Source organism: Gastrolobium bilobum, unplaced genomic scaffold (genome assembly GCF_033153095.1).
Source record: "Gastrolobium bilobum isolate Gb01-03AN ecotype WA unplaced genomic scaffold, APGP_CSIRO_Gbil_v1 utg889, whole genome shotgun sequence".
Lineage (NCBI taxonomy): Eukaryota > Viridiplantae > Streptophyta > Magnoliopsida > Fabales > Fabaceae > Gastrolobium > Gastrolobium bilobum.
This window is the reverse complement of record NW_026898706.1, coordinates 463,145-477,182: the sequence shown is the minus strand read 5'-3', so window position 1 is coordinate 477,182 and position 14,038 is coordinate 463,145. Positions and strand designations below refer to the sequence as shown.

Sequence of the window (14,038 nt, the reverse complement as noted above, 5' to 3'; positions counted from 1 at the left end):
AGCATCACTAAAATAGACATGACATCCATTGATCACTTGATTTAAGGCGCAAAGACCCAAAAATAATAGGCAAAAGAATAAAATGGGAATGGCTTTGTATGGAAAGAGGATAAAATATCCATAAAAAAGTTCATCATTTCCATCATGAATTGATTAAGATTCTAATAAATCACACAAGAGAAGTTGTCGCAAACAGAACTAGTGTTTGATTTGGGGAAAAAAAAATTTATTAACGAAATGTAATTGACAGGGAAACGGTTGGAAATTGAGTTTGGTAGGAAAATGTAAAAAAAAACTGTTTGGTTGACCCAAATATTACCAGGAAAATTTATTTAAATATGCAAAATCTATGTTCGGGAGAAATTTTGCACCTGTTTTTTCACTTCCCCAGTTATCTCAAAATACCACATCTCAAGTGGTATTCTGTAACAGTGAATTTCATCCAAAAATCAACACAAAAGTCATTTTCCCATCTATCCTATTTGTCTGGTATTTTTTGAAAAAACCTGAACCAAACGTGGTATTTTCCACTATCCACTTATACTTTCTCATCAATCCCAAAATAAACCTTCAACCAAACACTACCTAAGTTGTTTTGTCATTTCACAGAGTACAATGCCAACAGGGCTCTGGCACAACAGTCAACCACAGATTCCATCCTGCATCCCTCTTAGTTTTCTTGGAATTCATTGTATTGAAAAATCTTATTGTACATTGAAGCTTTTCCACCTTATATATCATTGAGGTAGTGTTTGGTTCGGAAGAAATTTTTTTTTACTAGGGAAATGTAATTGATAGGGAAATAGTTGGAAAGTAAGTTTGGTAGGAAAATATAAAAAAAATTGTTTGGTTGACCCAAATATTACCAGGAAAATTTATTTAAATATGCAAAATCTATGTTCGGGAGAAACTTTGCACCTGTTTTTTCACTTCCCCAGTTATCTCAAAATACAACATCTCAAGTGGTATTCTGTAACAGTGAATTTCATCCAAAAATCAACACAAAAGTCATTTTCCCATCTATCCTATTTGCCTGATATTTTTTGAAAAAACCATAACCAAACGTAGTATTTTCCAATATCCACTTACATTTTCCCATCAATCCAAAAATAAACCTTCAACCAAACACTACCTGAAGCTTTTCCACCTTATATATCATGGTGGTAAGCAGATAAAAGAATAAAAAATATAACAAACTTCTAACTGTATACAACATACTTTAATCGCGTAAATCAGTTTACAAACTAAGCTTAACTTCATCACTTTCCACGTCAGCTTTAGTTGCTTCCACGTCACCTTTAATTTCTGCATTAAGATATATTAACATCCTCCCACAAGTGGGACGATATATGTTTAAGAGTCCCAACTTGGATACAGCCTTTTGCAATGCAGTAACATGTAATGGTTTGGTAAGAACATCTGCGATTTGTGCTGAGGAAGGAACAAGAAATAAGTGAATAAGTTTCTGAACTACCTTTTCTCGAACAACATGGTAGTCCAATTCAACATGCTTGGTACGTTCGTGGAAAGTTGGATTGTGTGTGAGATATATTGCGTATTTGTTGTCACAGTACACCGAAATGGGATGGTCCAAAGGAAAACATAGGTCCTGGAAAAGGTATGATAGCCACTGCAGCTCGCAAGAAAGGCTAGCCAGCGCTCTGTATTTAGCCTCACACGATGACCGTGAGACAGTCGTTTGCTTCTTGCATTTCCAAGAAATGAGAGCAGATCCGAGAAAGACACATTGTCCGGTGATGGAACGACGAGTAGCCGGACAGCAAGCCCAATCCGAGTCAGAGAATCCTGAAAGCTTCAAGTTATTCTTACAAGGAAAGAAAAGTCCAGTACCAGGAGAATGCTTAATATATCTAAGGACTCGAAGTGCAGCAGAATGATGAATATTCGTAGGAGTAGAGACGAATTGGCTTAATTGTTGAACTGAAAACATGATATCGGGTCTTGTAGTTGTCAAGTATAAAAGCCTCCCCACAAGACGACGATAGGGAGAAGGGTCAGTTAAAGGAACACCTGATGAACGTTGAAGTTTTGAAGAGGCATCCATTGGGGTAGATGCTGATTTGGCTGCAAGAAGACCACTATCTGACAGAAGATCTAAGGCATATTTACGTTGATTCAAAATAATTCCTTTGGATGATCGAGAAATCTCCAGGCCAAGAAAGAACCCCAAGGTGCCAAGGTCCTTAATTTTGAATTGATTGTCCAGACAAGTCTTCACACGTCGAATTTCATCCATACAGTTACCAGAAAACACAATATCATCAACATATATAAGCAAGGCTGTGAAATGGTTACCAACCTTGAGTGTAAAGAGAGAATGATCAGCGGATGATTGAACATAGCCTAGAGAAGATAAGGTAGATGTGAGCTTAGAGTGCCATTGCCGACTGGCTTGCTTAAGGCCATAGAGAGATTTCAAAAGCTTACACACTTGATTGGCTTTGCTGACATTAATTCCTGGTGGCAGAACCATATAGACCTCCTCATCTAAGTCACCATGGAGGAACGCATTATTGACATCCAACTGTTCAAGATGCCAATCATTTGCAGCAGCAAGAGCTAAGAGGGTTCTGACAATTGTAAGTTTGGCTACATGTGAGAAGGTGTCGAAATAATCTATCCCTTCCACTTGTGTATAGCCCTTTGCAACAAGCCTGGCCTTGTGCCTTTCAATTGTTCCATCAGTAAGATATTTGGTTTTGTAAACCCATTTACAGCCAATGGGTGTTTTCCCAGGTGGTAGATCAACTAGCTTCCAGGTATGGTTTAATTCAAGAGCCTGTAGTTCAGTATGCATAGCATCCTGCCAACAACGATGCTTGACAGCTTCAGTATAAGAGTTTGGTTTGATCTGCTGAGACACATTAGAACAAAAATGATGGAATTTGGATGAGCAGTGTTCATATGAGATGACATCATGTAATGGATATTTGACAGAAAGGTTGTTGGTATGTATGGAGTTACAGTGAAACTCTTGGAGGTAGAAAGGTGGGTGTCGGGTTCTAAGAGAACGTCTTGGTGGTGTTGAATTATCAGTATGATTAGGATCAGTATGATTGGGTTCTAAAGGATCAGTATGGTTGGGTTCTAAGGGATCAGTATGTATATTTATATCAAGGTTGGGAATGTCATGTGTAGGTGGTTGTATGGAAAAGTCTAGTGGAGGCAGAGGTTGAGGTGAAACAGATATCTGTGGAGATGGGTCATCTAATGATGAGGAATGGATGGTAAATGGAAAAATAGATTCATACAGGACAGTATTTCGGGAAATGAATATCTGTTTAGATGTTAAATCATAAAGGATATGGCCCTTGGTATTTTGTGGTTGTCCTAGGTACACACATTTGCGTGCTCGAGGGGAAAGTTTATGCCTATTGGAATTAAGGGTAGATGCATAAGTAAGGCAACCAAACACTCGAAGGTTGGATAGTATGGGTGGTTTAGAGTAAAGGATCTCATACGGGGATTTGTAATTCAACAATGGGGTTGGTAAATTGTTAATGATCAACACTGCTTGTGACACTGCATAATTCCAAAGTGAATGGGGAATGGATGCTTGGAAAGCAAGTTCTCTTGTCACATTCATAATGTGCTGGTGTTTTCTTTCTACCAGTCCATTTTGCTGTGGTGTCTCTACACAACTTGTTTGATGGACAATTCCTCTTTGAGAATAGAATTCGGGCATAATGAACTCTTTCCCATTATCTATTCTAATGCATTTTAAAGAAACATTGAACTGGTTCTCAATGAGTTTGATAAAGTTTTGTAGAAGCTGTCGTGTGTCACTCTTGTAAACCATGAATAAAATCCAAGTGTACCGAGAGAATTCATCAACCAAAGTCAAAAAATATCTATATTCATGAATGGTTGGAACCAAAAACGGCCCCCAAATGTCAACATGTAGTCTTTCAAAGACTTTATTAACATATGATCTACTGACAGGAAATGATAATTTCTTGTGCCTAGCAAAGTGGCAAATGTCACATGGCTTGACATGTATATCTGGTATGAAAGGAAACTGGGAAGCAACATGCTTCAATATATTCTCTGAAATATGACCTAATCTGAGGTGCCACAATCGAAAATCAGCATTTTTATGACAATGGAAACATTTATGAGAATAACAGTTTTGAGAACTCGAATTGAGTTGTGCAGATTCAGTGATCATGACAAACAACCCTCCTTTTCTTCTAGTTGTACCAATCGTCTTCAAATCAGCAATGTGATGCATGAAAAACCAGGAAACAGTCAGCATTTTCAAGTAATCTTGTGACAAATATAAGATTCACCTTGAATTCTGGGATATATAATACATTCTCTAATCTAAGAGTGGAAGAAATATCCACATTTCCAGCATATGGAGCTATAACAGAAGATCCATCAGGAAAGAAAACAGATATTGGTGTGATCTTGTGAATGGATGTGAGCATGGAAGGGATATGTGTAATGTGATATGTGGCCCCCGTATCTAAGAGCCATTGTATCGAAATTTTACCTGTCATAAGGAGATTCTCATTGAATGGAATTGTATGTGCCATGTTAGTTGAGTGGACAGAGTTGTTTTACTGCATATAAGCCATGTAATCTTCATATTTCTCCCTTGAAACAGAGACTTGTGGAGTTGATACATCATTATCTTTAACCACAGTGTTTGTATTTTGTTCAGTTTGAGCTGCATTACTCGAACCTTGAAAATTCTTTGTTCTGTATCCTTGGGGAAAACCATGCTTGAAGTAGCACGTGTCGATAGTGTGATTTGTCTTCTTGCAATTAGTGCAGTATTTATTGCCAGCAATTGAGCCTCGTCCACCAATGAATCTTCCTCTTCCTCTGTATGAAGATCCATGACCACGTGAGGATTTTGATGAACCAGCAAACACCTTTGCTTCGATGTCAATATGTGAATCCGTTCGTAATTGTCTTTCTTGTTGTTGAACAAGCGAAAATGCTTTGTTGATATTTGGAAGAGGAGACATAAGCATTATTTGGGATCGAACTTGTGCAAAGCTTTCATTAAGACCTCGCAAAAATCTTATAACTTGATCTGTCTCCCTGTGCTCTCGTATTTGAACCAAACTTCCACATGTGCATGGTGGAGGTGGTCTAAGATTATTCAGCTCATCCCAAAGTGCTTTCAAGATTGTAAAGTAATCAGATACTGACCTATCACCTTGATTGGTTTGAAACAGATCCTCTTGTAAATCTGCAATGCGAAAAGTGTCAGCTTGGGAAAATCGATCTTTCAGGTCATTCTATACATCATAAGCTTTGTCAATCCAAAGAATGGATTGAACTATAGACGGAGCTATAGATTTGTGAAGCCATGAAAGGATCATCGTATTACATCTTTCCCAGGCAGGAAAGATTGCATCGTCTTCTGTAGGAGCAGTGATAGTGCCGTTCACAAACACTAACTTGTTTTTCGAAATCAAAGCCACTTTCATGGCTCTCGACCATGCATGATAGTTCTTTCCATTCATCAATGGCGAAACAAGAACTAAAGATGGTGATTCATTAGGGTGAAGGTAATACGGATCTGATAATTAGTTTTGTTCTGCCATAGTTATCAAGATCAAGAAGAAGGTTGATTGGACGAAGAAAAAAGAAAATGAACAAGAAACAAAGAACTGGAAACGTAATGCGGAACGTGGTTGATGGCCCAGAGCATTAGAGCTTTGATATCATCTTAGTTTTCTTGGAATTCATTGTATTGAAAAATCTTTTTGTACATTGAAGCTTTTCCACCTTATATATCATGGTGGTAAGCAGATAAAAGAAAAACAAATATAACAAACTTCTAACTGTATACAACAGACTTTAACCGCGTAAATCAATTTACAAACTAAGCTTAACTTCATCACTTTCCACGTCAGCTTTAGTTGCTTCCACGTCACCTTTAGTTTCTGCATTAGGATATATTAACAATCCCTGCACTCCTTCCCATGGCATAAAACAGAAAAAAGAGTATGATGCATATACACAAAGTTAACAATGCAGACCAGAAATCTGTAATTTGATCAAACTTCTCAATGCAACATGGCACAGTGGAATTTTTTAAATTTTATCATTCTCCTCTAACGGAATACCGACCCAACTAGCTTGGGATAAATGTGTTATCAATGTTGATTTTGATTCTCCCCCATCTGAATATGCGGAAATTTTTTTTGCTTATGATGGCAGTGACATCATCCACTTCCACATTTGACTTAACAAAGTAATGATATCATCAAGAAGGCCTGGAAACTTTAATAAATGCTGGTCACCATGGCACACATACCTTGCCAATGAGAAAGTATAGATGGGAAACAACAAGGAACATATAATTTGTAATTCTTGACACCATATTTTCCATCATTGAATGCACAACTTTCACTGCTCTATGCATAACTATAAACAAATTAATCAACAACATAGAATGCGTCTGCAGTTCGACAGTCTTTTATCCAAGAGATGAAAGTTGAGCATCGTCTGTTTCAGTTTTCTGGCCGTAAATATTCAAACTTTCACAGAATGTTTATGTTTTTGGAAATCAAGATAATATTCAACCATGACTAGTATATTAACATCTCTAGCAAGCAACTTCCTCCCAAACCCCATCATTGCTGGGGGCAAAAGACAGTCTTGTTGTAACAAAGAATTGGTCAAATGAACAACTTATAATAAAACAAACACTATCTCTCACCTCAAGAGCTGCCTCCAGTGCTCCATCAGCAATTGAAAATGTGGCATGCTTAAATCCATTATCTTTCATTAATTTGGTACCCAGCTGGAAATTAAGACCAAAATTCAATTTCAAATTAAATTTTCTCTTTCTAAAAGCTAAGAGTACAAACTCTGAACTTGAAATACATACGTAGGTGAATCCAGTAGCAACTCAGAGAGGTTTTTTTCGGTCCATTGAGGCATTTTTGTGACGTCCTACAGTGAATTTATATTTTCAAATATTCCATCGTTGGGAATCTGAAACAACAGAGGTTACTCTAGACAATTAATTGCACAAAACAATGACATGAATTGATCACACAAACACAACTGTTATGACCTTTTTGAGAGAGGAAATCAGGATTAAGGGAAGACGTGCTAAGCAAATAATCTCTTTTCAAGTGTTTGACGAAACTGACACAAGTTAATTTCAACCTTAACATAACAATGGATAAGTTATTTTTTGTAAAGCTCACATTAGGTTGGCATGGTTCCTACAATGCACAACTGTTAACCAAAATAAACTCGGTGCAAAAAGTAAACCATGCTTGAGATTTGGAAAGCAAGAAGGACTAATTAAAATGATCAATTTTCTGCTTTGCATGACTGCATGGCAAAAATGCCAATCCCAATGCCAGATTTGAAAAAAAAAAAGTTAAGATTTTACGATTACAACGGTTATCAACCTCCAACAATCAAACAGAAAAACAAAAGAAATCCGTGGCATGCATACATTAACTTAAAAAGAAATGACATGCATACATCAACACATATAAACAGATAGTCCGAGAATGGGGATCCTTAGAAATGCTTTTTGAGACATGATGGAGGGGGTATAGTCGTATACAGCGAAATAAGCGAGCGTAGAGGTCTGGGTTACTGAAGAGTCGTCCGACAGCCTTAGTAGTCTCAAATAGGGACCGAATCGGATTAGGGGTGTTCATCAACCAATCCAAATCCGATTCAAATCGCGGTGACCGAACCGAAAAACCGATAACCGAATAAACCGAAAACCGAAAAAAATCCGCAAATTTTAATTGGATTGGATCGATTTTCGGATGGGTTAATGAAAACTGATCTAATTCAAACCGATCCAATATATTAATTTTTCTCTACCTACTTGGTTTTTTTCCCAATCATAGCCCAAAAATTTCTAAACCCAAGATTTGTTAACCCATCAACTATACCTAAGAAAAAACCTAATCACATCTCATCAACAAAATTTCATTTATGTAGAGCTTTATATCTCATTGCCCAAAAAAAAACTATATTATCGTTTACCGATGCTTTTGTATTTCAAAAATAATAATTACAAAGGCAATATATACAAAAGATGTTATTTGCACAATAATCATGAAACAAATTTTAAGATTTTCAAAAAACCGAAAACCGATCCAATCCAAATTGACAAAAATTGGATTGGATCGGATCGGATTTGTAAAAAAATCCGAATCGAATGGATGATTAAATGATCAAACCGAAGGTATTGGATCAGATGATTTTGTCTTCCAAAACTGATCCAATCCAGACCGCGAACACCCCTACTCTTATATATTGTCACATGGGCACACTGGTTAAATGAGACTACCTCGGCTTAAAACCAACCCTGTGTAAGACATATACCGAGACCGTACTTCAACTAGGAGATGGCTTACTCGTATTTATCTTGTGGATGAAGTAAGTGTAACTTTTACGGAACTTGACTTCACCACCCAAAAGCTAGTTCAAAGGGTGGGAGTAATTGATAAACCTTTAGTTTATCTTGTTTTATAGACTAAAATTACATGAATTATCAAGTTAAATAAGTTAAATATAGGGTTTATTGACACAAAAACATGGACTTTTGTTATCAAAAAAAAAAACATGGACTTTATGAATTATGAATTAAATAATGTATATTTGCTTATTTTGAAGGTATTTGATGATAATTGGAAGCAAATATGAAGATTGAAGAGATGGAGATCAAGAATCGAAGATATGAAGATCTTATTTGAAGAAAAACAAAGAAAATCAAATTCTTGAAGAGGAGGCTTAAGCCCCCAAATATTCCAAAATCGCAAAAAGCCATTGCCTGAGGGCACTTAAGCCTCCAAATTCAGGCTTAAGCTCGTTGCCAGGTAAAAGTTCCTCTTCGAAGAGGGCGCTTAAGTTAAGCGCCCTCATACAAATCTGCACTACTGTCCCAGGAGGCTTAAGCCCCCAAATTCAGGTTTAAACGCCCCGAAAGACCCAACTTAGGTCCACTTGAAGTATCCACCTAGGGCACGAATTTTTTGCCCTTAAAAACACAATTTGGGGCAGAATTACATACTTTTTGACATTCTGAAAGAGTTCTTGGTACTCGGAGGCAGAGGGAACGCAGATAAACCTGCACCCAGTTCATGTTCGTGAGCGGCGGAGACGGATCAAAATCAAGCTTGCACTGGGGTTATTGAAGAATTTTCATTCTACTATGAAATTTAGGGGAGCTTTTCTAATTTCTTTCATTTTTTATGTTGTTATGTCTGGCTAAATCTTTTAGTAGTTAGGGTTAGATGGAACTCGATTGATCTATTATGCTTTGAATAATTCTTTACGTTAATTTTCCTTTTTATCATGAACGAAATTGTCTTTTCTTAATGCTTTATATGAGCTTGAATCTTGTGTATTGATCTTGGGTGAAAGCATGACAATAGGGATGTTGGTGCATGAACTTTATCTGACAATTTCATCGTAATCCGTATGATTCTAGGGATAGACATAGGATATTGCGCAGTCTTATGATTCTTGAACGTAATGCTTGCTTTCTTGGGAAATAATCGGAGAACTAGGGTTCTTGCAAGATTGTAAATAATTAGGGTAACAAGGAATTGAGCCTTAATTACATAATAAAGAATCGACTGAATTGGTATTAAGGGCGATTAACAATAAGAAGGAACTCAAAATAATAGAGAGGTTGAGGGAAATCGAAACCCTAGTTAGGTTTATTTTCTGTCAATTAAATCAAATCTTTAAATTCTTATTTTTAAATTCTTGCGATTAATTAGTTTAATTATTTTAAATTTCAAATCCAATCTTGTTACAAATACAATTTTGATTGTCCAACTTAAGCTAAAATAGTGAATTAGTGCTTGAATCATAATCCTCGTGGGAACGATCTATTACTCAAAACATTATATTACTTATACGACCGGTGCACTTGCCGTGAGTCGCAACAGTAATAAACCTCATTCGTTGTATAGGCAATTAATGTGGGACTTGTAACATTGTCACCACTTTAAGGGCCAATATTCACGGCGACTTTCATTCTATCAACACTGACCCGACGATAGTCCTTTCCCCCTCTAGGGCGGCTTCACCCACCTATCAGTATTCAGTGGGCACCTTGATTCAGCCTATAGGTAGTCCTTTCTGTGGCCTCAACTCTCAAAGAAAGTACCAATTGTTACAGACCTTGAGGTCATCACCCCAAAAGCTAGCTCAAAGGATGAAAGTGTCCAAGGCTTTATAAACATCACATTAATTGTATAGGCAACCAATATGGGACGTGTAACAGTAACCCTTACCCTTGTACTCTAAATTTTATTTGAGATTATTAGCGTCACCTTCTGGCAAAATTAAAATATTATTATTTTGATAAAAAGTTACAAAAACATAGTTATTTTTAATCAATTTATGGATCTATTATATTCAATTACGCTTGAAATGAAATGGATGTGACCACTCACGTCTCACTTAGGCATGACCAACACAACATTCAAGCCTTTTGTAGGCGGGCTTAAGCTAGGCGTGACCTTGCAAGAGAAAGTGTTGATATAATCATCAATTCATACAGTGTATTGAGCTTCTCGGAGGAGAGCGGAACTGTCATCGAGACAGGAGCGAGTCACCATCCTCAGAATGTAGAAGAAGCCTTGTGTAAAACGATGAAGCTACAAGAAAAAACCTAATTAGTGACGAAATTCTATGAGATTTCATCACAAATTCCTTCGTCGCAAATTTATTTGCAACTGAATTTGATCGTATGAAAATTGTCGCTTGTGACAAAATTTGCGATGAAATTTATTGTCGCAAATAAACTTTTTTCTATTAGTTCGATTAAGTTATTGAAGCCATTCCTGTTCAATTCTCACCCTCTGCAATTTCATTAAACTTTTTAGTCTACTTGCTGTTTGTGGTATTGGGTAAGGGTCTATGGACAACAATCCAATTTCATACAAGAATTTTTTATTTTTAAAAGTTATCAATTCATAGCTTTGTAATTAAAAAAAAAAATTATTCATTATTAAGAAAAATATTTCTTTTTTTTAAAAGACAGAAAAATGTTTCTATTTTGCAAAAAAAGTAGAGTTCTAGTACCTTGGAAAAATATCAATATTGCTTTGTAAGGAGCTTTTGTTGGACTTTTCCTCCTCAATGTTGCACAAGGTACAATGATACTTTTGTGGGGCTCGATAAACCCTAGTTCCCACTTTTAATATTTTAGAATTGTCCCTCCTCCTTTGTATATATACTTGTGATGTGTGAAGGTAGAAGGGTGGGACCTTTAGTGTTTTTGAGAAAGGTTTAGAGCATTATATTAGTGAGCACCTCTAAAGGAAAGTGTGAATGAGACCTCTTTAGGAAAATTTGAATACCACCATTATAGATGAAGTTTGATATCTTCTACCTATTATTTTTAGAATGGAAGCTTGATTCTGGACTAATATCTCTTGAGTTTTTACTTCTTCACATGGAGGAAGGTTTTTCCACGTTAAAATATTATTGTTTCTCCTTTGTCTCTCTCTGGTGCCTCACTCAGGCATACCTCTGATTGTGCCGAGCTCCGAGCTCGACATTTGATTTTTGATAGGCTTTGAGGGTGTTCCCAACAGCTTTTGATTCAATATTTCCACTTTTCAATTTTTCTTTGAGATCATCACACTTCCAAAATAGTTTCCTCCCTCGGGAGTCGTTACTACCATGAAAATTCCTACTAATATAATCATGTTCCCTTATTAAGGCCTCTCCATCCCATCAGTGGCGGACCCAGGAAGTTTTGTTTATGTCCGCACTCTTAGTGTCGGGGGTTCGGGGGCAGCGCTTTTTTTTGTAAAGAAAATTTAAATCAATGCTTTATTTACGTGAAATTTTTATTTATGTATTTATGTCACATTCAAGTTATATAGGCAAACAAAATTCAACATGGAAGAAAATGTGGCACATGTGATCTTTATACAATCCTTGAGTCCTGAAGAAATAACTAAACACTCCTTTGATGAGTAAAAGAAAGTAACTAACTAGAACCTATTCCACTTGCATTTACAATAGTGATTGTTCTATCTTTTGCAAGAAGTTGCAGTTCCTGTCGCAGGCTGTTAACCTGTAGGTCAAAGTCTAATAAGCATTTTAGATTTTTTGCAATCTTTTATAAGAAGTGAAACTACCACTCCGGATTTTATAGATAATATTAGATATGTGTTGAGATATATTTACAAAAATATCATCATGCATGCTTAGAGGCCAATTCATGAAAGGAAAATAGCAATCCTGCTATTTAATTATTAACACTTTTTACTCTAATATGGTTATGTACTCATGTTTTATTCGATGCCTTGAATAAGGGAAAAGAAAATATATTCTAACAATGGTACAGTAATATACAATTTCTTAAAATATATTCTTGCACTTTCACCCATCCCTGTTCTAGTCTAATTTAATAGGGAATGATTCTTTTTTTTTTTTACAACGTAATTTTACAATACCTAAGTTCTCAAGCTAAAATCACTAATTTTTCCACACCCATCCACCTAAGTTCTTTTTTTCGTGTTTCTGTATAATAAAACCACTTTTTTTTTGTTTTATTTTTATTTTTTAAGAAAAGATTGACCATTTGTAAGCCTACATCAACGAAATGGATTTAACTATTTCCATTACCAACATGTTGGGCTTAGCCCACTTTTCTTTCTATTTGATTAAAAGCTAATCCTAAACCCAAAAATATCTCCAACTAGAAACCTAATAGGCATATGATGATATGAGGCAGGGAAACAAACAAAAAGAAATAAAAAAACTTAGCAGCGGGGACGGCGCGATGAGGAAGGAGGGTGCGAGGTGGTGTGCCATGTTGCTTGGATATGGTTTCTGCAATTCTAGCGCTGGAGCCTTCGGAGTGCTTGATTTCGTATGCAAGGTTGTTCCTTAATCTGAGCCTTCAGAGTGCTTGATTTCGTATACAAGCTTGATTTCTGCCTTTGGTTATTTAAGAGTAGATTAAGTGAAATTGATGGAGTTGATGGAATTGCAGGGCGTGTGGCGAAGCCTCAATTACTGAGCATGTTCAAAAGTTCATTTGGGAACATTGTCTCTCCACACCTGCGGTTCAAAAGTTCCTTAATCTTATCTCTCCATTGCTTCCAGTCGAACCACTACATCCTTTTTTTTTTTTTGTGTCCGCACTTGCGGACACTTGCGCCAACGTAGGTCCGCCAATGATCCCATGATGGCGCATGGTGTTGGAAGACATCTTTAACCCAATCCAACAATTCTGAAGTCCTCTTGTATGCTTTACACCTAAAAACCATTTCACTTGGTCCTTCTCCGCTCTTCGAAGAAGGGCCCATGAAAATGAGTTGCTCACAGATGGCACAATCTGTGTGAGTCCAGTGAGAACACAAATCTCGTCCAATCTTGTTGCAGATTACACACATCCAAAGATTGCAGAAACCATTACTGTTTGTGCATATTTCACAGGAACAATCATCAGCTGGAAGCTGGTTTTCACAAGCTATGTTTCTGCATCTCTTATACCTAAAGATCTCAATCAGGGAAGTCTGTGATAGACTAATGCTAGGATGCAGAAATCCCTGAATTCCAGTATTTATTGCAACAAGGATTTCAAGTTGCACACGATGTGCTCTAATCAGTGTTTTGGCTGTTAAATCAGTTCTACTCTGAACAAGTTTCTGAAAAAGAAAAAATTCCTCTCTATACTGTGAAACGTTTCCACCCTCAAGGATAACTCGAAGTCCACTCTTCAGCTCTTACAGAAATTCCTCTGGTAGACGATGTATTTTTTCACATATTATATCAACACTTTCTCTCGCAAGGTCACACTTGGGCGTAAGTGGTCACGCCTTTTTTAGGCGTAAGTGTTGTGTTAGTCACGTCTAAATGAGGCTTGAGTGGCCACTCCCGTTTTAGATATGAATAAATCCTTAAATTAGTTCAAAATAATTATGTTTTCATAATTTTTATTAAAATAATAATATTTTAATTTTTTTGCCGTCACTTTCTTCATATGTGACAATTGTCCAATACAAGCTCATTGACGAGGTAGCTCTAAAACCCTAATCAC

General features: G+C 36.6%; 1 protein-coding gene across 1 annotated transcript; it reads right to left on the bottom strand.

Moving 5' to 3' along the window:
* Positions 1–4,583: 4,583 nt before the first annotated feature.
* On the bottom strand, positions 4,584–6,772 carry LOC133318537 (uncharacterized). Its single transcript, XM_061520537.1, has 4 exons — positions 6,704–6,772; positions 6,299–6,398; positions 5,366–5,557; positions 4,584–5,224 (listed from the first exon to the last, which is right to left on the bottom strand). Exons 1-4 carry the CDS (start codon positions 6,770–6,772, stop codon positions 4,584–4,586), a joined length of 1,002 nt encoding a protein of 333 aa, XP_061376521.1.
* Between the last annotated feature and the right edge of the window lie 7,266 nt (positions 6,773–14,038).